Source organism: Podarcis cretensis (genome assembly GCF_951804945.1).
Source record: "Podarcis cretensis genome assembly, chromosome: 1".
Lineage (NCBI taxonomy): Eukaryota > Metazoa > Chordata > Lepidosauria > Squamata > Lacertidae > Podarcis > Podarcis cretensis.
Window position 1 is genome coordinate 73,332,566 of NC_137170.1, and position 27,927 is coordinate 73,360,492.

Sequence of the window (27,927 nt, forward strand, 5' to 3'; positions counted from 1 at the left end):
GCCCAGCTTGGGCTTGTGGAGGAGGGTAGGGGCAACCAACGCCTATTTCTGTAGACTGCCCATTTGGCAAGGACAAAGTCTGAATTACTGCAATGTGCTTTATGGAGAGCTGCTTGTGAAGTGTGCTTGGAAAAACTGGCACAGAATGACTTGGCTAGGCTATTTGCAGGGATCATATTCAGGGACTTCCTTTCTATAATACAATCATTGGTTTCCAATTTGTTTCCAAGTCCATTTGTAAATGCTGGCCATGGGCTTTAAAGCACATTATGTTTCAGGACTAGGATATTTGTAGGACTACCTTCTCTCACATGAACCTACCTGCCTACTGCCCCCCACCCCCATTATGCCTATTTGGGGACCAGGAGTGGGACTTTTCAGTGGCTGTGCAGACTCTGGAACTCCCTCCTGAAAGGGGTCTCATCACAACCCTCTCTTACATAGATGACTGCTCATGTTCCAAATGATCCTGCAATGTTGGAGAACCCCAAACAAAATGATACGAGTATTTTCAGGTTCATAAACTTGTTTCCATATTTCTCCAGTGTTTAATAGTTCCAGGTCATTACCCAGAAAAGTATCCTGTTTCTTTAAAAACTCTTATCTGCTTCTTAACCTGATTCCTATTGTGCACTCACATCTACTAGCAGAACTTTCCCTGGTTAGCAACAAAGGAGCAATAGTTTCTGACTCCCAACAACAGCAGATGAAACTGAAAGTAATATATATATTCTCTCTGCTGTGGTTGGCTTTGTACTAATCACTCATCAGTCTCAGTGCTCCTGTTCTGTGAAATATGAATATTAATTGCCTTCCTTTGGCCATGTCAGCTAGACAGTTTTAGAGTTGTGTTTCAAATCCCCAACATGAATGTAGATTTGTACTTGGATATATCATGTCTGGCCTGTGTCTGGCTTAGGGGACATAGTAAGCCATTCGCTCTACCACCTAAGACTAGCACCTGGCTCTCATTGATGGACCTAGACAAAAACACAATGTAAATCTCACAAGCCAGAAGTCTGCCCGCCCGATTTACAGTTGGTTCCAGATTTTTTTTTTTTTTTTTGGGGGGGGGGGTTCCAGCCCAGTCCACTGTCCAGAGGGAAACTGTGGCAGTTGCTACTCTTCCTTCCTCCTGCTACTGCTTTCTCATCTGGAGAGGGTAGATGAACAATCAGCAATAGCAAGAAGCAGGGGGAGGAGCTGGCTCCAGGGATCAACAGTTGGCTTCCTCTAAAGTGTGAGCCTTGTTAGAGTCCCAACAATGATGACTCCTGATGCCAGCCATGACCCAACAAAAGAGAGGGGGTAGGGAAGGAGAAAACGGCAAAAGAAGCATCATTTCTGAAACTTTGGAGCTCTTTAAAGAGATAGAAAGGCTCTGCAGGTTATGACTACCTCTGTTGGCTACTGCATACAGGAAAATTGAGAATAGGGATTTGTGTGTGTGTGTGTGTGTGTGTGTGTGTGTGTAATGATGACGATAAAAATAAGGTAATGATATAGAACAAAATGCAAACAGCTGTTCTTTGCATACTGTACAGAATGCTTATATCCTCTTCTTCCATGTCCCAATAGGATGGTATAAATTCTATAATACAAACTTGCTATATCATCATTTTGAAAAATAGTGCAAGCACCTAAAAATAAAATACCTACAGAAAGTAATTTTTCTGTCTTGCTGAAACCATAAATGTGTTTTCTTTTGCACTATAGAAACCCTACTTTTAGGTCACTCCTGTAGAGACACCAAAACCTAGTACCGGAGGAAACTGTCCCTACATGAGGAAAAGTACTGTGCTGTGTGGGTTTTGGGGTGTCCTGTCCTTGTGTGAACTGTACCACCAATCACATTTCCACCACAACAGATTTTCAGAAACAAGCAGGAGCTGTTCATAAGGGTGTGCGCTTGCACATGAGGGATGTGCTAAATCAATAAAAAGTGTTTGTTTGTTTTAGTGAAGCTTTAGAAATCAATGGCCTCAAAGGACAGTAATTTGTTTCTTTCCCAAATCAGGAGTGGGAAGAAGCTAGAAACACTGGTTGATGCTGCTGGAGTACAAAGCTCAGGGTTGGGGAACATGTGGGCTTCCAGTTACTCCTTGATTACAACTCTCATTATCCCCGACCACTGTCAATGATAGTTGGGGGCTAATGGCCACTGGCATCCAATAACACCTGGATCTAGCATCTGCTGACTTCATACTGCAAAGCATATTGGGCTAGATAGACATTGGTCCATTCCAGCATGGCATTCTAAGTTCTAAAGCAAAGCTGCATACCCAGGCTCAGCTAACATAGATAATTTCAAGGAGGATAATCTTGTTCACCTGCGGCAGGAAAAGCAAAAAAAAAAAAAAAAAGTCTTGTGGGCACTTTAAACACTAACAAATTTATCACAGCATAAGTTATTATGGAGTTGCATTATCTCATAAATGCTAATATAGTGTGAGCATGCACTCAAGTAGTTAACTATGTAGACCATACAAAGCCTGCCAGCCCATTCCTATGCTAGATCCCCAGCATTTCTCCCCTTCTGAGTACCTAGAGAAGATCCTCTTCCCAGAGTTCCACCAATAGGGCTGGGGATTCCACTTTTATTGGCTGCATTCACGGGGCTGGTTTTACTAGTAGGGAAGAGGTTCTGTGTTGGTGACGTCGGGGATTTGACAGGTTCCGCTGTCTTAGGTCTGGCTGAAAGATTCAGTGGCTGTGCGGCATCATCCTAAAAGAGTTTAATGTAAATAATTATTAGAAAAAGACAAATGAAACACATTATCACTTTGGAAGCCACAGCTATTTTACACCTCCTAGACAATGCTGCATTTCCTTGCAATAATAACAAAAGAAGCTAATTATCTACACTCCTTGAAGATTCAATGAAAGGAAAACCTCATTAATTTCTCTGTGCTATGCCTCTATTTACATTAACTATGGAGCTGGATCATTCTTTTTGGCAAATTAAAATTTGAATTAGCTCGCATTACTGCCTAATTTCCTAATGTGTTTTCTGAGATCTAAATTAACCCAGGGCATTTACAAAGAATTATTTAAGAAAAATTCTAGCAGCTCAGTTGTGTTGCTTTACTGGGCCTATTTGAAAAGTTATTGGAACTACAAAACAGACTGTATATATGTGTGTGCATGGTGGGGTTATTGGTAAAATTAAACAGGAAAATATACTTAATACCTTAAACATTTATATTTGTTTACCCCTAGATATCCTTGACTTTGTTTTTTTGTTTTTGTACAAGACTTTTTGGTCACAATATCTTTGTGAAACATTTCTGCATCCCCCCCTAAAAATCTGGAGAGAGGGGAGAGAGAGGTTGTAACAGCAGTTTATTTTCCAGCATAACCCTAACATGATGAAATTCTCACACCCTGATCCTACAGCAGTAGCAGGCAGTAGAATTCACAAAGCTAAAGCAAGCACCCTGTTACTACTATTGGATGGAATTTGATTGTTATTTAAATTAAAATAGGATCTAAGCAACATACTGTATCTTGCTTGCCATCTGAACACATCTAGTATTATTGGTACTTGACTGTGATTTTTTTCACCCGGCCTCAAGAGCTCAGGCCAGGGCCTTTTGAATGCAGTACTCTGAGCCACCAGAGATACAACCTTCAAAAATCATGCATGACACTGCTGTACGATGCAAAGGCTTAAAAAAAAAAAAAGGCAATAGCAATTACTGCCACGATAGCACTACTGAAGCATTTGCCCCACTGTAGGGCAAATGGATTTTAATGCCAGAATCTATGTGGTATGTCTTACAGCAATAGAGTGCAAGATCAAGCTATTATGTGGATCAGATTGGAAAGTTTTAAGGAATTCTGTTACAATCTGCAGTATTGTCTATAGCTAGACAACATGATGAATGAAAAAGAAGATATACTGTCTTGTGATCTTAGAATTCAACAGGCTATGCAGAGCAAGGCTTATCAATATGTTTACAGTTTTCATTAAACCTCCCATTCTTATCTTGTGCATCATACAGTTTGACGTAGTTCAAGTGGAACTAGATACAGTCGTGCCTTGTTTTTCGAACAGCATAGTTCTTGAATGTTTTGGCTCCCGAACGCCACAAACCCAGAAGTGAGTGTTCCGGTTTGCAAACTATTTTTGGAAGCCGAATGTCCGACGGACCTTCCGTGGCTTCCTATTGGCTGCAGGAGCTTCCTGCAGCCAATCAGAAGTTGTGCTTTGGTTTCCAAATGTTTTGGAAGTCAAACGGACTTCCGGAAAGGATTCCATTCAACTTCCAAGGTACGACTGTATTATATTATTGTTAAATATTACAAAGGTCAGACTATACTTTGGGGATGTGTTTTACAGCACTTTTAAAAAAGCAATAATATGTCAGTCTCTAATTTATGGCATACATATAAATCTAGACAAGGAAAATATAAATTTGGTACTGATACAAGCAGATCCATAGTCATATAATTATAACTATCAGGTATTCACTCGCTTTGTGGTGTCTTTTGTACAAGTGAAATGAGGGGAGATGGGGCTGGAGGAACTCACATAGCAAAAATCTGTGCACATCTACTCTTATGAAACATCTAACTTCTGGAAAAAGAAAAATCTAAGAAACTTGTTCTTTTGATCTAGCACTCCCCTTTACAATACAACCTCACCCTGTTCATTGGAGAGTTTGTACCCTGTGTTGAACTTGTTAGCAATCAGCCAGGCACAGCATTTTTGGAATAGCAGAATACTGATTTTCTGTAATTAAAATGAAAAGAGCCTGGTAACATGGCTCTCTCATTTAAAATATGCCCAAAGCTGAGATATGCTAGATATAAGGGTGCATCATCTATATTTTAGCAGACAGCACTGAACACTTCAAAGCTTAGAAATATATGAAAGGATACAATAATGCAGTCCATTATCTTATCATTGCCATTCTTCTTGCTGTCAAGTAGAGATTCTGCATGGTACAACTTGTCATATATAATGTATTAAATCGCCCAATGCAACAAATAAGTAACTATTTATAATACTGCACTTACTCTACAGTTTATGTTATTTCTAGGCCATTGCTATATAGGCACCCTCTTTATTTGTAGAAGTCACACAAAATATAGGTTTTTCCTCAGTTAGTCTGAAGGAGACAGTAATATGAGAAAGCTTTGAGGACAATGACATTAAGAACCTATTAAACATATCCTTATCACTGATGTTTTGGGGGGTTGGCTGTGTCATTAATAATAATAATAATAATAATAATAATAATAATAATAATAATAATATATTTTTTTAAATTTATATCTAGCCCATCTTGCTGGGTTGCCCCAGCCACTCAGTCCTCAAAGTCCACACATACAAAGATCTCAAGCCCATCATGGATCTCATCCTTGTCCACATGGATAAGGAGGTGATGGTGGAATTAAAATCTAAGCTTCCCATGCTGAATGTGGAATTGATAATGTGATGTGAAACAGGTATCCACCATTTCCCAGGACCCTGGCTACTGTCCTGCTGATGCACTATCACATTCACCCAGAACTGTGGGCTCCCTGCAACTGTGTTCAAGAACAGTGTGAAAGTGTTCTCATCTCCCCTTGAAGAACTAGCCTGGAAGTTGTGGTATCTGCTATCTGGTCATGTGGAATTTGCATATGTTCCTGTTAAAAATTTACAGTGATAGGGGCACAGGATGCTGCCTTATACTGAGTCAGGCCATTGGCCCATCTAATCAGTATTGGCTGTAGCTGTCCAGGTTTTCAGGTGGGGTCATTCCCAGCCTCACCAGGGATAGAACCTGGGACGTTCTGCAGTCCAACATACTTTGCTTTTTCGAACAAAGGATAAGATCCCACCTCCATTCTCGCAACAGAAGCTAGCTAACTGGACTGGCAGCTGAATCCGCTAGGGGTGGAATAATGTCCTCCACTGCACCCGAAGGAAGTTTTGGGGTGCAAGGCTGGTTATGTGGCACACTCAGCTCTGGCCTACAACACCTTGACACTGTTTGGTCACTGTCTGCCTGCTGCTTGCTTGTTGCCCATTTAAACAACTATAGCAATGCAATTGTAGTGGCAACAGCATGTGTCAAATCAGCAAAGCAAAGGATGAGTGCCACCTCTGGCACATTGGAAAAAGAAAATGAGGTGAGGCAAGACAGACAGACTGCAGTGTTCAAGAGCAAGCAAGCATTGCTGCTTCAGGAGAACCGGCTCAGGAGGGTAGGAACAGCCAGGAGGTTGCCATCACCATGTCTAGCACCTACTGCCTCACTCTGCTCAATGGTAGGGGTGGCTCTATTCATACAATCCCAACATGTTCGAAATAGCAGTATCAAATCATAGAAATGAAGGAATGAACGGAACCTGCAGATCATTCAGACAACTCATCTGCTGTGAACCAGCATCCTCAGTGCCACTCACGCACAGAGGATCCGTGCAGCACAGAGCGGCTGCCTTGTTTTCTTTTATGCTGGGAATCATGCATCACAAACAATGGGGAATTCCATTTCTGAATTAAGGCCGGTTATTAGTGTCTGAGGTTAAAGGGGGCATACTGCACTTTCAGCCAATAATATTTTATACTTTTAATTGTATAAGCATATTATTATCTCCGTTTCACTTTGTTAAAAATCTTTTTGCTATATTTCTTAAGGAAGGATGGCTGGTGTGGGAAATAGGCTTAAAGCAAACAAACAAATAATTTCCAGCTGCCTACAGAAAGCTGGAAAGGAGGCAGTTTAGTCATTGCATGCTGCTGCCAAGTACCACACTGCAGCTTCCTAGTTCTCTAAGCAAGTGACAATTAAGTATGCATGAGCTTTTGACAATACATCAAAACCAAATAGAAGCACGCCAAATACCAGCAACAGTGTGCTATCAACAAGGGTCCAATCAATCTGAAGTCATGGCTTTTTTTCTCTCCCAATCAATTGGCAGTGATGGTCTCCCCCCCCCCCCCCAGCCATCCTCCTTTAATTTTAATTTTTATCTGGGGCTTCTTTAAATGAAACGATCCAATTTGTAAAATAAGGGGAGTAACCACTCCCCTTATTTTGCTTGCCATTTTACATAGTTAAGGCTAGTTCTTGTTAAACCATTTGGCATGACTGCCAGTCTTTTCATGCAATACTAGTAAGATTTACGCAATCACTATCGTATTACACATCACATGTTCCAGATGCCCTGCCCAAGTTATGTCAAACATAGGACTTAACAGAGCAGATACACCCCTGGCTCATACACCTCCTCAATCACAGGGATTTTTCATGCTACTCATGCCTAGGAATGAAAAAGGTGAATCCACATTGGATTTTCACTGTCTCGTCTCATGCATGCTTACTTGAGAACACCAATATAAATATAAAATAAGAAACTCTGGAACTGGCAAGTGATAAATTTTAATAGTTGAAAGCAGTGTAGAATATATTTAAAAACTAGGTTATAACTTATCCTGAAATAACAGTATCTCCAGTCACATGAACGGCTGGTGAATCTTGACACTCAAAATAACAGTGAACTGGAAAAGAGTCACAACCAAAGGCCCTTGGCAAGACTGGGGTCTCCAGACTCGCCATATACCTTGTAAACAAGTACATAGCAGCATGATTGTTATATGCGGCGGGCAGAGTTCACAGGGTCAAAAGGTCTGACCCTGGAGAGCTGAAATACCACCAGATTTGCTTGTTTGAAATTATTATATTGCATTGTATCAGTGGGAGTATTCACGAAAGGAAACTTAAAGAAATACCTTAACTTGAGTTATAGGGCTGGTCCCTCTCTTTTCATTTTTCATCCCAGTAGGTGAAAGTGCCCCTGTTGTGTTTGGCGGCTGAGGGGTGGAGGGCATCTTTGCTCCAGGCGAAACCTGCATGCTGGCCAATTGAGCGGCATAGAGTTGCTGCAAAACAAGAATAACTCTTCTCCTTAGGATTATCTGCTTCAGCACTTTATAAACGATAGCTGAAATATTCTGAGGCCCTAGGGGTGTGGTAACAGAGAATCTCCCATCTTCCTGGCAGGCACTGGACAACGTCATTCAAGAGGCAAGACTTCTAGGTTAAGGCCTAAATGGCAGCTTAATGGAGAAAGTGGTTAGCTGTCTTGAATATAAAGCACATCTCAAAACCCCATCAAATATATTTAAAATTGGAGTGCAAGTAACTATCATGCAATATTATAGTAATCTGCATATATTTCTTTTGTTTAACACCCTGTTGTTTTTCATTGATATGAGGCAGTCAACAGATTTTATATTTTACCTGTAAGTACAATTTACATGTCAAATATATTTTAGTGCTAATTTGAATAGAAGCGTAAATTCCTACTTGTAAAGGTGAGTATAACTCTTCCTAAAACATTATATGGTATTTTCTGAACAAATCTTAGGTAAGTTCAATTTCTCTCTAGCAACCAACCTTAAAACCTCACCTTGAATTAGCAGTAGCAATAGTTCTACCACTATAAACAGGGAAGATCCTATTCCCTCTTTAACAAGTAAATCTGTATAAAATTTGCCTTATTAATGGAAAAAAACCAGGTGGTTTGTATGTAATTTCCAACATGACTATCATTCAGATGGACAAATAAAAAAAATTACAGTAATCAAAAGCAGACCTTTCAGCACATGTAATTAAATGAAAGCTTAATAAAGAATAATTTGCAAGAGCCAGATGTGCTTATGTCATAATTGTTGCTTTCTTTGGAGCACTTTTTCTAATATAACAAGCCTCCAAAGAAATGAAAGTTACACAATACTGCACATGCTCTATGACTCAGTGGCTAGACAAATGCATGCAGAGTCAGTACTTTAGTTTTTCAACAGAGAAAAAATAATAGTTTCCTGTTTGTTTTGCTAAGTCTATAGTACTCAACCCACTGGACTGTGGGGGGAAACCCATTCACATCCATAGGTATGACTTCCATATATCACCTGAAGGGCAAGACCAACCTATTCCACTCCACTGCTATGTCACACAATCCCTAAACAAACAGGACACAAGCTTTAAGATTCTGCTGAAATTAAATATTTAGGATGAATGCTGTGGTTTTTGCTCCTCTGTTTGAACTCTTGATTTCACAACTCTTCTTTATGTACTGAGTAATTACTTGTTCTGCTGCTGGAGCTGGTATCTTATCAACACCCCTTGGCTATGGTACATAAACTAACATGCTCATTCTTAGGATCATTCCTTTTAGTGGGCTATTTAATTGTGCACTAGCAGTTGGGAACTGTTGCAAAAGTTTTTGTATATGATAGATGCATTTCCTGTGCAAATTTGATTAGATTATTAAAGCAGAGTGATGACAACAGAACAAAACAACTGGGGAAGAAAAGGAATCTAGGGTTTTGTTTGTTAGTTAGCAAGGTCTATCTGAACATTTATACCCCAACTTTCTTCACATAGTTCACATTACTGTATTTGTCCATCAATTTGTCCAATTTCAACTTGGGACTTCTTACTATGTCCCAGGAAACAGATCAGAATCCCCCCCCCCAATGGTGGGTCCAGTTTCTTCAACTTGTACTCTGCAACAGATAGCCCATTTGGAAGACCTGACATTTTCAAGTCCAGAGACACAGTTAGGATAGACAGAGAAGAGAATGTACACTACCGAGTATTCAATTATCCCTATTCCAGCTCCAGGCAAATTCATTCAAGGATGTCAGCAAGGCAACTGGGACATTCTTAGTCCAAAGGCATTACTTTTCAGAGGTAATACATCCACAATGTAAGAAAGTACATCAATCATACTGAGCATAGACACTCCAATGGGTACAAGTCTAGAATAGTACTGTGTGGATTCTCCACTTAGAAGCAGCTTACATTCATGTGACCCAGTTTTCCTATAACTAACATCAGGCAAACACTGAAGCACTAAAGCATCCCATAATTTCTCTGACATTTCATAACCTTACCAAAAGGGGTATCCTGCTATTGTATAAAGATGACTCAATTTATATATGTTGCTGCAGTTATTAAAGAATGTGATCATGTTGGCCACTGCCTCTAAACCTAGTTTCAGAGCCTGAAACTGTGTTATAGTGGTACATATTGAAGTTCAGGAGTTTACCATGACAACCTTCATAACCACACTTTAAAGGTGAATTAAAAAAAATTGATTTATTATAATTTTTCCCGCTTATAGGCACTCCCTCTCAAACAGGAGCATACACAATATATGTACTGTGAACAGCCCTGTGATCTTCAGCTGAAGGGTGGTATATACATTTAATAATACATAGTAAAAAATTATTAGGATCAGCTGACAGTCATAGAATAGGATACTAGCAAACAGTGGTGCACAGGTGAGCACACTGGACGTTAGCTGAAATCTTGGTTCGCATCCCTAATCAGCCACAAAGGTCTCTGGTGAGTTCACCTGGCTGAAGACTAGCATATCTCACAGGGTTATTATTATTGAAATAAAGTGGGGTACTCGCATCCCACCCTGAACTCAACTTGCTCCACCAGGTGATATCTTTGCTCCTGCCAAAAAAATGTCCTACAACAGTACTTCCCTGTGCTTCACCTCCACTATACCACTGCTAAAGTACTGGTCCCAGCTTATTAAATCCAGTTCTGAGAATATTACTTTAACTGCTCATTTAAAAACCTGTAACACATTTAGAAAACCGTTGAAGCCATGGGCAACAGCAGCGTGGCGTATGATCCAACCGTGTGGGGCATAGAGAGAGCCCACTGCTCCTGGCTGGTTGCGAAAATGCTGCCTTGGCGGCATCCTGACACGGTATCACCCAGCTGAGGAGAGGGGTGGCAGTGCTGTTGCTGACTCTCCTTTCTCTGCCCTGCCCTGGCAGGCTTGACTCAGGAGTGGAGCTGCCGGCTGCGGCCTGGCCGCTCATCAGGGAGCAAGGGCTGGGCAGCTGAAGGGGGAAGAGCACCCTCTGCATTTTGCCAGCCCCTGCCCGTACAAGAGTGCCTGCTCACCGGGGGTGAGGCACAGATGCTCTTCACGCTCTGCTCACCCCGCCCTTGCACCAACAGGCGGGCGCTTGCGTGCTGGGCAGGGACAGGGCATGGAGGGTGCTGCTCTTAAACCTCCACACCCAGTTGTGCAATGGGGATCTCTACGGGGGGGCACCTGGTTCATGTGTCCCTCCCCACTGTGCGCCTGGGGCAGCGGGCCCCCTGCCACCTCCCACGCTATTGCCAGTGATGAGCTGGAAATAAATTTGAATGGGAAACAATAATTTTAAAAACTTGTTTACCCCAAACTTTGGAAAGTGGATACTTTAACAGGAATATTTGAAATGCTAGCTTTGTAGCTCTTGACTAATGACAAAAAATAATAATAATATATTTTTAAATAATATATTTTTAATAAAATATTAACAGAGTCCAAAATCATGCGTTATTCAGTCACCACAGAAATCCATGCATCACAACAGCTCTTTTCAGTCTAGTTATAAATTTAAAATACAGTGGTACCTCGGGTTACATACGCTTCAGGTTACATACGCTTCAGGTTACACACTCCGCTAACCCAGAAATATTACCTCAGGTTAAGAACTTTGCTTCAGGATGAGAACAGAAATCGTGCTCTGGCGGTGCGGCAGTAGCAGGAGGCCCCATTAGCTAAAGTGGTGCTTCAGGTTAAGAACAGTTTCAGGTTAAGTACAGACCTCCAGAACAAATTAAGTACTTAACCTGAGGTACCACTGTAGCTCTAAATGTTACTGCCACATTTTTACGCTGGCTCACAAAAGGATACGGTTGAATCAATAATGTTTTAAGACTAGTTCAAAACGAAAACATGACTCTGCTTCCTTTGTTGCTCCAGAAACTGAAGCCAAATCAGCTGCACGGAGAATGAAATGGAAGACAGCATCCTAAACCAAACTTGGATCTACTACATTGAGCCGGCAGACATAGGGTACAAGCGGTATGCAGAAAAAAATTAAGGTTAAAGCTAAGAAAGTGAGAGAGAAAGGAAAGGATGGGACTGAGTTCCATCACTATAGCTGAGGATGGGAAATTTGAATTTAATGTTGATGCTAGTAATGAATGAAAGCCAGGTCAAAGTTCCAATGGTCAGGTACAAGGGGGAAGATGGGGTGGGGTGGGGGTGCAAAGGAAGAATCTGAGATACAGAACTCAGAAGAAGAAGTAGCAGAAAAATAAAATGAGAAACTGGGAGATGCTGATCAATATGGCTGACATCAAATCATCAATACGAGGAAAAATAAAAAGCAAGATTTTTCAAATGCAACCAGGCTGTAGCTCAAAACAACAGCAAAAGAGATTCACCACTGCTGCCACCACAGCAGCAACAGTGGGCAATGCAATCCTTGGAGGCCAAATTTGTTGCCCCTGCGGATTCTGCCATCCAAGGTGGTCGCCTCACCTTGCCTTATGGGTGGACCCCTCCCTGCTTGAATGCAACATAGGCTATTCTCATTTTGGCTAACAACCCAATTATGGCAAAGACATTCCTTTTATGATCTTCACTGATAATCATTGCCTAGAGTTTGATGGTGGACACATTGATGAGTTGACTGTTGGAACCTTATACCAATTATCTAACCTTTGCAGTGGCTCCATTTAATCTTCAGGAATAATGTACTTGTTTTGACATGAGACTTGTACTTGTTTCTCCCTCATGTCCTCTGCTGCTATGTCTGAGAAAAGACATATCAAAGTAGCCTTTGCAAAGCCTTTGCATTGGTTTTCATTTTCTACAGTTAAGTCAGTATTTGGGTAGGAGGCAAGGTTTTTTCTATGCTTCATATGTTTTTCAACCAGAATTTCGCTGGACATACTACTACCGTTGATGATACTGGAAATATCAAGAATGTTGTAAGGCCGGGATTAAAACAGTCATTGAACTACTTTCATAAAATAGATGATTTGGACTTGCTTTTTCTGAACTGCAGCAATCCATTGCTAAACTGCTTTTAAAACCAATGGGTGGATCAAAAGCAGTCTGTGATATAGAATCAGGTAGGTAGTCGTGTTGGTCTGATGCAGTAGGAAAATGTGTGTGTGTGTGTGTGTGTGTGTAGTCCAGTAGCAACTTAGAGACCAACTAAGTTTGTTCTTGGTATGAGCTTTCACACTTCTAAGGTGCTACTGGACAATTTTATTATTTGTTATATATATTTCTACTGTGATATAGAATGTTGGTCAGCTATTCAAGGGCTCTTCCCATGTGAGCCTGAGCAGCTCTTTTGAGCCTAGCTTTATCAGATGCATAACTGCATCATACTGGTCTCTATACTACTGAACTCTCTGAGAATTAACAGGGCAGAAAGCAGAGTCCACAAAAGCTTAGGTGACTTAAAAGGAAATAGAAGGGATGCCAAGTGAGCCATCAGCAACTTAACCATGTGATAAACCCAGAGGCAACTCCAAAGCTGCTATGCCACTGCCTATGGAATCTGCCAAGGGACCAGATGCTCTTACTAGAAAAAATATCTTCCATGGCTCGGCATCTGGATCTTTTGAGGAAGAACAGGATAAATTGCATTCACAATTGTATACATGTATTAAAGCACAACACACACTTTTTAAAGTTCATAATTGAATTAAATTACACATTCACTGTTTCAAAATGAATATGATATGAAGTGGGGTGCGAATATGATGTAGCAAGTTTTAGGTTAGGGGGTTTTAAGTACACATTTTCTTTCATTTAACAGCTCATTTGCACAGATGTTACCTGTTACAAATGTGTATATTATAAATGCCAGTGTTTCTATATTGAAAACCATACTGCAACAAAACCACAACCAACTTTTTAGGTCTCAGAAGGATTTTCTTGGTTAAATATAAATATTATCTTAATAAATTGAAAAGTTAATATACCTTTTAAAGAATAGAAATGTTATTGGCCAAACCCCCAGCTCATTAACACATGCCCTACTCAATTAATCTAAAAGACTTAATATCCTGATCGTTTATAGTATTCAACTTTAACTTAGCTCAAATATTAATGAGTGTCATGGAATGAAACTGAATCTGAATAAGGCAGCCTATATACAGAGTGGATGGGAGGCTATTACAGTAGTTAAAATATTTCTAGACTATAGCAAGTAATATTTGCTAAACATGTTAACATTTTAATGGACAGGTTTTCGCAGTTAATTTTCTCTCTCCATGCAATGTTATCCAAGGATGAGCTTGCGCTAAGTTCTAATAGATACAGATACTTCTTCTCAGGAGTTCATAGATTCATAGAATCATAGAGTTGGAAGGGACCCTGAGCATCATCTAGTCCAACCCATATACGCAGGGATCAAACCTATAACCTTGGCATTATCAGCACCAGGCTCTAACCTATCTGGTGGCACCCACTACTGAAATCGGTTTCTTTCCCCCTGTACCTTCCCCGTGGAGTTTTTCCCACTCAACCCCCCCCCCCCCCGCAACCCTCATAAACCCCTTGCACTCAAGAGTGTTGATTTCCATGTTTCACAGCCATATCTATCTGCTCTCAACTTTGCCCTCTATAAACATTTTGCCATTATAGCATTTTAAAAAACCCATTTTTAACTAGTATATTTATTGTATGGAAGGTAGACTTATGGCACAGTTCTATGCCAACCACTTGAAAACTAAGTGTTAGTGGGGGTTTTACTGCCAAGTAAGTGTGCACCGTATTGCAGTCTTAATTCTTTTGCCAGTAATATAGAAAGGAAATGAGGTGGCCATCACCTTTATAGAGTGGGGGCTATTAAATCTGTATCTTATTCAAGTCAATATGCAATACAAATAGTGTATAATCCTTATTAACATTAAATAATATTAATGGTAACAGTAATTATTAAGGTAACAATCCTTATTCCCAAAGGGTAATTACCTGTCTGACAGTTTTGCTACCATTAGCTGTCTGACAAGTTAGAACAAGCACATTCAGTAGGTCTCTCAGTTATTTCTCATTTTACTAATAATTAACCAATAGTTAAATGGAAGAAAGCATGACTAAATATGTTAAATGCTGTTGCTTCCATTGTTAGCATGTTAATCTACAGCCACTTGATGTAAAAATAAGAGTTGTTAAAAGAACTGAACTTGAACTGGACCATGGAATATTTATATCTCTCTGTAGTTCTTTAACGAGTTATGTCCTTACATTTTTATGTCTATAGTTGGTCAGAGCACTACAAATCAATGCTTCTTTCCATCACTCCTACATTTGACTATAATTTACAGCCCAGCAAGAAGACTCATGAAACAAGTGCCTATTTTACTTTGGCAAACTAATTCTAGCTAATCAAAGCTTTCCAGCAAAACAACTCAGCATGAAACTCTACAAGGAAAATATGCAGAGAACAAAGCTTTTTGTCAAACAACACATCTCAAGATGTAAACACATATGTCTCTTATAGGAAATTTTATCGCTTCCACATTAATCGGCACACAAAAGGAGTATTCTTGTCGCAGACCTGGTGCAACTGGGAGCCATCGTCACTGGAAACAAGAGCCTGATTAGGTTCCCACACAGATATGAATAGACTTTCCTTTTTTTAGTGCAATGCCGCTTTTCTTATTTCTTAAGAACAGACTGGCAATTGTAACTGTTCAGAAAAAAAGCTCCAAACAACTCTCCTGAATTGTCTTGGAACTTGGACATTTATTTCTTCATTTCTGGCTTCTTTTGTTGTCACAACCCAATAACATCTATTATCCCATCTGGTTGTCCTCTTCTGGAAAGCCTGAGTTAATCCACAGCTGTAAAGATGAACAAGAACTTAGCAGGCTCCGAGCACACTAAGGTCTCTTATCTGCTAATGAAGTCGGCAGTCTGCGGGACAGATGTTAAAAGGATCTGTAAAATAAGTCAGTGACAAAGATCCTGACCTCTGCTGGGGAATTTTTTTTATTATTCCGGAAAAGGACATAATTGCATGGAAAAGCATTAACAATTAGAGGAACCATATCAGTGCTTTATGGATTCTGATTTCTTGCCTCAGCTTTCAAAAGAAACAGACGGTCAGTTGTTGCTATAGGGAACAGATAATGCACTCTGGTGCAAATATTAGTAGCCACAGATAATTTGTCATGGACTCCAAAGAGATGGTGCAACTGCTTCTCTTTGCTGGCTTCTTGAATGCTGGAGTATCAACAATGCAGTGTTAATTGTTGCAGTATGTGCTAGCGGTATTGAAAAGGCAGTGCTAATTCACAATGCCAGTCATAGTGTTTCCGTTTTTTAAAAAAATTAGCATGGTGGGAAACGCAACATTTTCTTTAAATGTTGCTAACAGTTCTTTTAACATTCTTGCATTTAAACATCAAACAATCTCTGACTGTTCCAGGTCTGAAAATTTTGTTTTTTGGTTGCTGCCTTTAAAAGAAAACTGTAAAAAAAACCTGTAAAAAAAACTAATAATGATTTCTCTGGCCATTTTTTTAAAAAAAAAAATCACATGAAAAACAGTTTTTACAAACATGTAAATTCTTTTGCTCCGGACATTAGGCAAAAGTGTGCTACTAAGCCACTTCACCTCTGGAACTGTCTTTTGCCATTCACATTTTTTTTGTCCTTCTACCCATGTAATGCGGTCCATTCAGAATGTGTAGATATGGGTACGGGCCCCTCCCTTCTACCGTGTCAATTATGACTGGAATGAAGTTGGCATTTTCTGGGAGCACCCATTCATGCAGACGACTGGTTAGCACGATCTCTTTCTTTCATTCTCTTTTTGCAAAATCAGACAAGTCAGATGTCTGCATGGAGCCCCTTCATACAAGTCAGTCACTTCATTATCTAAGCTGGAGAAGGGGAATCAGGACTAAGCCACCTAATGCATAGGTTCACTCATAACTCTGTTCTGTTTCTACATAAATCTGTGATTTTTCTTAGATTTTCTCTCAAAATATGCATTTCTGAATGTATTTCATCTCAAAACACAACAGTGGTACAAGCAATAACAACATAAAGATGGGGACTACATAGCTTAAGAAGTGCCTAGTTCAGAGACCAGAGTGCGAGAGTCCAGTGAGCAAAGGACAACAGAGGGATTTTATTTTTATGTTTAAGGATTGGTATAGGATTATCTGTTATTGAATTTGTTTTAATATGACTGAAATGAGCTTCACGGCATGAAAAATATATAGAAACTATTGCCTTGATACAAAGCCCTGCAGATTGTATGATACAAAGAAAAGAAATTATTATTATTATTATTATTATTATTATTATTATTATTATTATTAGGACCCTTCATAACATATAGCACTTGACAGGGTTACATAGGCAGTCCTGCATAATTGGTTTTCCTCATTCATTTCAGTGGAGGGCAGTTGTTCTTGTACAATGGGTTTTATGTGCCTGGAGCTGATCCCTCAGTTGAAACTAAAGTGGGCTTGTGGGTGGAGGAGCATGTGGTAGAGAAGCATGTATGTGCATCAGGACCTCTGCACCCACAGCCCCTGTAGGAGTGACAAGAAAATCCCCTTTGTGGTTTACATACATAGGGTGCTCTTCAACAGAGGGCTTGACACTTATTTTTCTAAACTGCAACTTTGACATAGTAAATTGGGGGGTATTGTGCTCCCTGAGAACAGCCAAATTACATAGGGCAGATTCAATTATGATGTTTAAATATAACTTCCTTGAATTACCTGTTCACAACTAGTTTACCATAAAATCGAAAGCAAAGCCACAAAAGTACACTTGGATAAACCACAAATAGCTGCCAGCCGCTGCGGCAATTGAAAGAATTTGGCACTTGGCCGTTGCCTCTACATACTAGCATTTGCTTCCCATCTGAAATAAAGCAATTGTTTTATTAGTGTTATTAAATTTCAGCAAATTTCTAAGTATAATGTAACCCATCACGCTATAATGGCATATATTTACCGTAACAGCATCAGAGCTGACAAAAAGTTTACAAAATGGGAATTTACATAAATTTGAAATATGTGTGTGTGTGTGTGTGTGTGTGAGAGAGAGAGAGAGAGAGAGAGAGAGAGTAGGCAGTTTCTAAGATTTTATCAGCACTCTGAAGAGACCAAAGAACAGAAGCCTTAAAGGGTTACATGGATAGCAGTTAGAGGCATGTAACCTGGAGCTGGCTCCACTCCATGTTGTGCTTTACAGAACATAGTAAATGGGCTGCAGCTTTTGCCACATTTGAGAAACTGATCAACCTGCTTCTCACTCAAGAGATTGGGGGTCAGGCAAGGACCCCCCATTCTGAGCAGAGCACACAGGGAAGAAAACGTATTCCTTTCAGAGGTCCTTAAATATGTAGGCTTGTCCATTGTTATTTATTTATTTTAAAATATTTCTAGGTCATCTTTATGGACAACAATGGGCAAGGAGTTCCAGAGTCACCACGGAGAAAGCTCTCTCCCTTATAGTCACCTACACTGACCTAAAAGACAGGCACACCAAGAGGGCCTTCTTTGTTGATCACTGTCTGGAAGATAGGAACCTCCCTGTTATGGACAGGTTTCCACTCCCTCTAAAGGAGCAGGGACATAGCTTTGTCCCTAAAGGTCCAAGTGATCTCTGTGACTAGGAGTGCCTTTTACCAGCTTCAACTGGTACACCAGCTATGGCTGCACCTGGATTGAGATCACTTGGCCAATGTGGTCCCAAACATTGGTAACCTTGGTTAGATTACCAACTAGATTACCACAGTGTGATCTATGAGGAGTTTCCCTTGGGCCTAGTCTGGATAGACCAGCTGGTGCAAAATGCAGCAGTTAGACTGCTGATTGGAGTTGATGGCAAACAGCATTTGACACCTCTCCTAAAATATCTGCACTGGCTGTACATATGCTACTAGGTCATTTTCAGGGTTCTTGGGCCCAGCACTGACTGCACTCTTATATCCCATCTTAATTACTGAGAGGATCCAGAGGAGTGCTGTTAGTTGTCCCACATGTTACAGACACCCAACTGGCCTCAACTAGAGGTTGGACATTTAATGTTGCAGATCCCATGCTGTGGAACACCTTCCTAGCAGGGAAGTATTGAGCTGAGGGGGATTAAGTAGCAGGCTATATGCAAGATCCTTCTAATCCCTGTATGCAATGTTAAAATATAAGACAGACTAGCTTCCTGTGTTGAGGTGATCACCTGGGTGATGGGCAATTAAGAGAACGAAGAAAAAGGGGTTCTGTGCAAGTTGGCAAATTGGTGGAGCCCCTCCCTCAATCCAGAGATAGTTAGAACAAACCCTGAGTTTAGAGTTCAAAGGGGCTGTTTTGTGACCCAGAAGTAAAGCAGCGAGCTTCAGAGCTTGCCAGAGCAACCTTTGAGAGCAATGCTTGATTTCTATTTGAATCCAAGGCAGTGGCGGAGGAAGGGGGCAGGGGGCGGCCCACTCCGGGTGCCATCTCTGAGGGGGATGACAAGAAGGCACCCCATGGGGGGCTCACCTCGCCGTTTCTGGGCATGGCGGTGCAAGCCACTGCCATCATACCACCGCAGCCACAAGCGGATGATCCTCCGCTCATGGCTGCACCTTCTGCAGCCATCCGTACAGCGCTTGAGTGGTGCTGTTGGCAAACCACCCAGCGGCGCATGCGCTGTACGTACGGCGCATGCGCACCGCCGCTACGTACATGCATGCGCGCTGCTGCTTGAGCACCATACGGATGGCAGTGGGATCCCTCCACTGCCACTGCAGCCACAAGCAGAGTATCCCACCGTATGTACGGCACATGCATGCATGGTACATAGCGGCGTGCACACATGTGCCATACATATGGTGTGCGTGCATGCATCACCAGGAAGTTTGCCCCGCCCCACACACCGGGGGCCAGTTCTTCTTCCTTCACCCCTGATCCAAGGCTGCAGCTATGGAAGAAACAAGACTCTTTTGGGATGTTAATGCTACGAAGCCCTCCATTGTAGGCTCAGGTTGTTATAGATGTGTAAATAAGTCTCCTAAAGACAACACAGTCTCTACTGTGCCCCATTTCAAAAAGAAAAAGGAAACCCAGGTAAGCATCTGGAACCGTTGGAATCTTCTACTGCTCAAAGACTGGGATGGTGTGAAACAGTATTATGATATAGTGGTGTGTGGGTGTGGGTGTAAGCCAAGGGTTCCATGGAAAAGAAGAAATTGTGTGAAGCCACTCAAAAAAGAGAGATGAACTTAGAGTTCACACGGAGCTCAAAGTTTCTGAAGTCTGAGCAGCATGCAGTTACACATGGAAAGAGGCTGACCTCTTCTGTAATATAAATACAGAACAATATATATAGCAACATTCCCTCTCCATATATATATATATATATATATATATATATATATATATATATATATATATATATCACTCCTGATGTCCAGAAAGCAATATTTATTCTGTGTCCGAGTCAAAACAGTACATAGGGAGTAGAAAGGAGAGAGAATTTTGCTATATTGAAAATGGAGCTCCTAAACTCAGAAGTGCAGCTCCCTCATGAAACCATCTTGAGGGTAAGGCAAAAACTCACACTGACTCTGTGGCTGCGCCTCACCTCATTTCACTCATATTTTTTTCAACAGACTGAGTGTTGCTCTGCTGAGAATATGATGCTAAACCACTTTTCCTGTCGAGTTTTTTAAACAGGGCCTCTGAGAAAGGGTTTGATACAACTCAATGACTGAAGTAATACCTTTGTCCATCTGAGCATTAAATGGCCCATTGAAATACAGCTTAGCTTGAAGGAATTTTTCAGTAAATGGTGGTTTCTAATCCCCCCCCCCCAACTCTTCTCCCAGCTGACTAGATTCTGGCTTCAAAACTGCAGTTCAATCACTTTCAGCTGCCTCTCAGGTCAGGCCTTTAGCCAGTGTTAATTAAATATAACCCCTTTAGAATACTAGAGGTTAACCGAGAGCAACAAATTGGTCTTCAATACAGAATCTAGCACTATTCAAACAAAAGAGATTTGTGTGAGAGGCCTTCTTTGCTTATATTGTCCTTAATGCATTAAATATATAAGGGGGAGAACAAAGGATTATTTCTTTTCAGTTTGAACTGGTAAAAGCATTAAAACATATTTCCTGCTTTGCATATGATTTGTCTTTAAAAAAATACACACCATAAAAGAAAAGTGCTGCAGCAGATAGTTTTGCAACTACAGCAGCACCATTCCAATTTGATAAAGTGAAACTGTAAAAAAAGAAAATCAATGCACCAGACTGACACTTTTCTTTCCTTATACAGTATTCCTCCCTGCAGTTGTTAGAAGTTTACATTTTACGTATTTCATTTGTTTTGGTCTCTAGTCAGCATAGACTTTCATATACCTTCAACTGTACATAATTAGAATTAGCTGTCTGTTCCATACACTTGGACTCAACGCCACGGCTGAAAACTAACTGAAATTGTCTTTCTTTCTCTTCCTAATGATTTCAAATGAGTATTGTTGGCTTTTCGGAATGAATATTTGTTTAGCGCTCTGTTAAAAAAATTAAATAAAATGGGGGTGGGTTTTTTTGTTTTTATAATTGTCCATAGCTATCTGAAGATTAAGGTAAGCTGAAAGGTTTTATTTTAAATGCACAGCAATTAGCCCTGTCTCCATGAACATGACTTTACTGTAAATACTCCACCTTGACTATCCCTTTGTCCCAAGTTTCCTTGAAGAAAGCAACCAAGCGATAATTCAGCATTATTGCTGCTTCAGTGCCCTAATCGCTTAAAGAGCAGCAAAGACCCTATTGCTCACAGCCACAAGGCTACTACAGTCTCCTGGCCTAAGGCAGGCTTCACAACCCAGCAGCATCCAGATGTCAAGAGAAATACCCAGGTCCTGATGCAGCATGCCGCTCCATTCCAGTATGGCCTAACAGCTGTTTCAGCTGCTGGCATTCAACCTGCTGGATACACCGAGACCGTGGCAGACTAGGGAATAGAAATAGGGTGGAACTGAAATACTGACACTGCCCCATTTCATGTGGGTAGCACGAAAACACCAAAACATTCTATGCAAAATGCTTACTAACTTCCATTCCTTCATATATATTCTGTATTTTTAATCCTTAGGTCTGATTGCTTGGCCTGCCTACTTAGGAAAGCGATCCTGTTGCAAGGATATGATGTGGAGGCTGACAGACTGACCAGCAAACATGCAGAATCTCCAGCAATATTACCCATCAACATTGCTTTTAATTAAAAGGAATCCATTTTCACCAACTCTCAGCATGTTATCTTGTTAATCAAGCATGGCAAACTTCCTTTGCTTGAGTTACACAAAGAGATGGAGGACTGCAAAAACGGAAAAGAATACACAGCACATAGAGTTTGCAAAGCTCTTAAGATGGTGTTCTGTAGATGATAAACATTAAAACTATGCTGAACATATGTGTCTTAGTTTGCGAGCTATCTTAAGAGCTTTAAAATTGCTAAGCACCTTTTCATCCCCTAAAGGAACAAAGAAAAAAAAAGAAAAGTCTGTAATGGCATGAGAAAAGGAGGGGTCTAAAATATATCTGGGTAGGAAGTCAACCATTCTTTACACTGGCTCAGTTAGTGACCTTAGACAAGCCACCAATTTCCACAAATCTTTTATAAAATGGGCACAGTAATAACAATACTTATGCACCTTGCATAGGAGTTGCAACGAGGCCTAATACCGCGCTCGAAAAGGGCTGGATGAGAGTTGCTACCATAAATGAGTAGGAAGTTATCATTATTTGTATTTGTATCATAAATCCTGTTAAAGTTTGTAATCTTGTCCTTTGCTTTTTCACACGAGCCTTGACATTTTAACAAAATTCTTCTTGAAGATTAAAATAAACACAGCCTCATACCAAGTGCTTGCTTATATCCACACCTTGTTATTGTTGCCTCTGCCTTCTTTCTCCTCCCTGCATTCCCCCCCCCCTTCTGAGCTGAGATCATTCCAATCATTAAGTTCCTTAGGGCATAAATGCTTTTTATACTTAGGCAACTCTGTAAAAAGCAGACTCCAACTTTATTTTCCAACATAAACTTTAAAAAAGAGAAGGTGCGTGTAGGGGAAGTACTTGGGAGGGTTGTAGCTGGGGAGAGGGGGATAACCCTCTTGTATATCCCCATCCTCATTATAACCCTGCAGACTTTACATGTTCTTGGATGGATTCAACCTTAGCAGTCCTTGACTGCTTCTCTGCCTGCTGCTGATTTTCCAGCCATGCTGTTGAGGCCCCAATCCACTTCCCAGTTATGAGCTCAGATCTCAGGTCATAACACCCATGATCTTAACCCAGCCTTGATTTTTATTTTTATTTTAGTTTCAAAGTAGAATAAAAGGGAAATTTCAAAGCAGAAAAAGGGGGCAGGGGGAAAGGGATTAATGCTTTTAAAATTATAACGCATACAAAATCCAAAAGAGAAATCTGTACGCGTGTGTGCCAGTGTCCAATCCTAGTTCATAATATGGTTTGAAATTATTGGGTTATTTTCCATTTGCAGGAACTGAAGGACAGATAGGGATATTATAAATATATGCTGGCTCTACTGATCAGGAGAAGCTTTATCACTCAGCTGGGGCACTTCTGGGGAAAAGAGCCATTCTAGCATCCCATTCAATTAACATATCATTAAAAATAGCTTTTCCCCACTGAGGTTGCTGTGTTACCTGATAAGTAAACATATTATATGTAAAGTGTATACTATGTATGTATAGATTGTAAGTGTAAAAGAGTCTGTGTATAAAACAAGAAGAAAAACCCTGAAACACTTTGCTTGGAAACTAGAAAATTGAATATTATAGCTATACAGTGGTACCTCGGGTTAAGAAATTAATTCGTTCTGGAGGTCTGTTCTTAACCTGAAACTGTTCTTAACCTGAGGTACCACTTTAGCTAATGCGGCCACCTGCTGCCGCTGTGCTGCCATCGTGCGATTTCTGTTCTCATCCTGAAGCAAAGTTCTTAACCTGAGGTACTATTTCTGGGTTAGCGGAGTCTGTAACCTGAGGTGTCTATAACCCGAGGTACCACTGTAGTCTTCAGCTGCATCAAAGCTTTCAAATAATTCCAACGTGCAAGTTATTTAACAGACTTTGCCTATAGAACATACACAGTATATGCTTGCCTAGTCAGAAGTAAACCCCACAAAGTTCAATGGGGCTTACTCCTAGATAAGCTTACACAGGATTGCAGCAACAGAACTGTTAGATATTTTCAAAAACAGTAAAAGTCACACCTAAACATTGTCTAAGCTTTTTAGGTTAAAATTTTCACTTCTGCTTATTAGCAACCTCAATGAATTTCAACCATCAATGACGGAGTATAGATACAAGTGGCGAAATCTGCTTCTAGGGACTTTCTCTGCTTAAACATTCATTTCAGGGAGAGTTGTAAGTTGAAAGTTGTACCCTGCTATTAGTACCTGTTTGTTTGTTTGTTACAATTAAGCACTGTATAAATTTTATTAAATAAGTAAAATAGGTTTAAAAAAAACTTCTAAGCACATTAAAAACATATAAAATTGGAATTACCAAAAGACTTCCGGAGACATATCACAGATATCATAATGGAAAGCACAGGGGTAACGTTGGGATAAAGTCCTACGTTGATCATATTTAAGTGGATTGAGGCAGATATTTCAAAGGGAACAAAATCTCTTATATGGAATTTAATAATGGCAAAAATGAGCATCTTTGTGGGTATGGCAATGGCAGAATTGACATTCTCATTCGTGTTTTTCTTTCTCCCCCCCCCCCTTTTCATAGCACCCCCCTCCAAATTTCTTGCAGTTGTGGCAGCTGAATTCACTTCAGTGTTCACTTTTAGAGGCAACCATTTCCCCTCCAGAGTACCTGTGCTCACCACTTTGTTCTTGTACATTCCATGAACATGCCAGAACCAGAACCAGTGTAGTTCCTTCTCCCCCCAAGTAGTAGTGATTTCCTCCCCAGAATACCCTGGGATGCAATGTCTGGGACTTTCGGGGCGGGGGGGGGGGAGAAGCCACCAGAGGGAGCCACCAAAATTAGCTTCGATGCCACAATCTGTGGCATTAACAATTGTTAAAACAGGAAATAAAAGAAAAATGAACATGGATACCTAAACAAATATAAGCCTTTTGCATAAATAATTACATGAATGTGATTTTTTCCTGATCATTTTAATAATGAAATTTCATGGCATTGAGACAGAATAAAATGTATTGCAGGCACCTATTAAGCACCATTAATTAAAGAAAACTCAAAACAGGAGTCAACACTAACTAAATTACTGCACCCTCATTCCAGAAGCTGATTAAAGAAAAAAGTTTACACATTTAAACTATATTACTTCCCCACATAATCCTGGTAACTGTAGTGTATATGCAGCATCAATTGCTATTTCTTGCTCATGCTTCTATTCCTCACCATCCCTTTGGCCCTTACCTTTTTCCTCGCCATATCCTTCTTCTTTGGGTTTATTGTAGGCAGAGAATGGTCCTGGGCAAAACACAGGTTGCCTTTAGGTGACCCTCTCTGGAAGCTTGCATATCATGCACATCAGGCATCCCCAAACTCAGCCCTCCAGCTGTTTTGGGACTACAACTCCCATTATCCCTAGCTAACAGGACCAGTGGTCAGGGATGATGGGAATTGTAGTCCCAAAACAGCTGGAGGGCCGAGTTTGGGGATGCCTGATGCACATTATACTGATGTACTTTCTTCTCCCACTCTTCCAGGAAGCTGAAACCAATGTTCTGACCCAAAGTTAGTCTCGCCTAATTCCCACTAATATTAATGAGACCTAAAGTACTCACAGTTAAATAATCCCATGGATTTCGCTGGGATTTAAGCACAACTCATTGGCTTTGGATTGAGGCTAGGGACTCTATAGTGGCATACTGCCTCTCCAAAATACCCAAAAGTATGTAAATTGCACCCCATATCTATCTGTAATAGTCATTGAATTTGGCAGACTGATTCATGATTGCATTTTGCAGAGTTAATTTTGATGAAAAAATTCACTGTAACAGATCCATGATAAGCAAATGCATTTGGCTAAAATAACAAAACAACACTACAAGAAAAATAAGGCCATTGAGAGCTTAGTAGTCTTTTGAGTGCTAGCTGGAAAGATTCTATGAGGCTAATGAAGACAGAATCTCTGCCTGTAACAATATTAAGTTTATTTTCTCTAGTGATTCGAAGAAGTGAGCAATCTGTCACTAATACACTGAGTTAAATTACTTGTCTTGTTGGAATTCCTGCTGACAGTCAGTCACTCACAGCGCTGACCTAAACATCTACCTGCTGACAAACAAATTGCAGTGTCAAACTTTGAAAAGGTAACTAGCTGGTTTTAATTTTGATTGGTCTTACTTGAATCTCTTGTGCATTCTTCCCTTTTCCTCATCCACCCACCCTCTCCCCTCTCTCAAAATCCCCATTCTTTACTAGGCTGAAAATGAAAATAAAGGAAACTCCTGTTTAGCATTTGTGGGGGAAATTATTATTGCTGGCTGCATCAGAGAAATGTTATGTCAGATAAAACTGTTAAAGTGTGTCTAAGCAACATTAAGAGTGGCAGGCCCGCCAGTGACTGACTGGGTGAGTGAACACATTACCCAGACAGCATTGTAGGAATTAATTTTCTTCAATAAAGTGATTTTTAAGGCTCATATATTTCACAATCTAAACATATGTCACTGTTTCATAAACAAAATAAATGGATTAAAATAATACATTACCAATATGCTGACACATGGAGATATTTTAATTAGGAATACTTAAGCTGTGTGATATTTAACTGCTGTATTTGCTGAAGAGGAGCAGGCATAATTTCATAAGGCAAGAAGCCGGCAGAGCACTTTACACGGTGAAGGGCTGAAGCGGGACCAAATAGCTCTCATTTTCGAAAGTAAGCCCACTGCGCAGCATCCTCCCAAACGTAAACTGTTTTAAGCTTACAGAAGAATACAAAGAACTCCATAAACTAAGGCAGGCCACAAAACTAACTTTTTCATTGGAGACAGGATGGGGGATGGGAGGGAAAGAAGCAAAGAATATGTCTCAGACATGCCAATTCCTGAGAATACTATTTCTTCATAAAAGGCAACACTTAACATCTTAGCTATTTCAGGGACATATTTACATGACTGTCACATCACAAGAGCCTCTTTCTTGCACATTCTTCTTGACTTTACTGTAAGGGCCAGCACAAAAATAGCTGAGGAAAGCAAATGTCAACCCCAGTCCTGAAATTTATATGTGTGAGAGAATTAGAATAAGTAGAAATGTAATATATTGTTTACTGTACTGAGTGCCCTCTGTTCTCTAAAGGTCAAAAGCATTGTAACCTTAGAGTTACAGTTTCTGATTGTTCCCAGGGTTAAATACATTATCAGAATTAATGGTTCAAACCCCCTCAACCTTCAGATATATGAGTATTCATGCCTCCATCTGCCAAACTGTTCAACTAAAAATAGCATTCTTTGGCCTTCATTCTGCTAATACTGCACCCCTGAGGCAGGCTCTGCAATGCTTCAGCAGTACTTTGGATCTTCACCCAGTGGTATAACAAAAGGTCATTACTTTGTGTAAGAAAAGGGGGGCTGGGGGAGGAGAAGAGCAACAGACTAAAGAAGCATACTGCATGGGTATTTTGTTGTTGTTGTTTAATTTAGTTGATGATAAAAACTTCAGTCTTCCAGCACACAGCTGCAACCATAGCTAAGACTTGCCAAGCCTCATTAATGTTATACGCGATAAACTTTGAAGGACAAACTATACAAGAAACATCAGGGGAAAGGTAGGAACCATAGGTTTGCTTGCTTGCTCTCACTTCTGTTACACTTTCTCTCTCTCCCTCTCTCCCTCCCTCTCTCTCTTCAGAAGATCACATTGTCTAGGAATAACTCCAGCTAACATAATTGCAATGCATTATCACTTTCAATAATTTACCAGTGGTTGTCATACAACTGTACCATTTCTTTATTAACAAATTTTGTGTGTGTGTGTATTCTGGAACATTACTACTACTACTACTACTACTACTACTACTACTAATAATAATAATGTTATTATTTATACCCCGCCCATCTGGCTGGG

General features: G+C 40.3%; 1 protein-coding gene and 1 long non-coding RNA gene across 14 annotated transcripts in view; one reads left to right on the forward strand and one right to left on the reverse strand.

Annotated features, from left to right (window-relative positions):
• LOC307210907 overlaps positions 1–22,250 on the forward strand; it is a 125,018-nt gene extending 102,768 nt beyond the window's left edge. For 2 of the 4 annotated variants that reach the window (XR_013836212.1, XR_013836213.1), the window contains 2 exons: positions 11,782–11,883; positions 21,933–22,250. This is a non-coding gene — a long non-coding RNA (uncharacterized lncRNA). The remainder of the gene's footprint in view (positions 1–11,781; positions 11,884–21,932) is intronic. The other 2 variants (XR_013836211.1, XR_013836215.1) reach the window with 1 other exon arrangement.
• Positions 1–27,927, reverse strand: part of SOX6 (SRY-box transcription factor 6) — a 435,786-nt gene that overhangs the window by 57,067 nt on the left and 350,792 nt on the right. For all 10 annotated transcript variants that reach the window (XM_079966105.1, XM_079966106.1, XM_079966103.1 and 7 more), the window contains 2 exons: positions 7,727–7,876; positions 2,545–2,725 (listed from right to left, as the gene is read on the reverse strand). In XM_079966105.1, the coding sequence (XP_079822231.1) occupies positions 2,545–2,725; positions 7,727–7,876 (331 nt within the window). The remainder of the gene's footprint in view (positions 1–2,544; positions 2,726–7,726; positions 7,877–27,927) is intronic.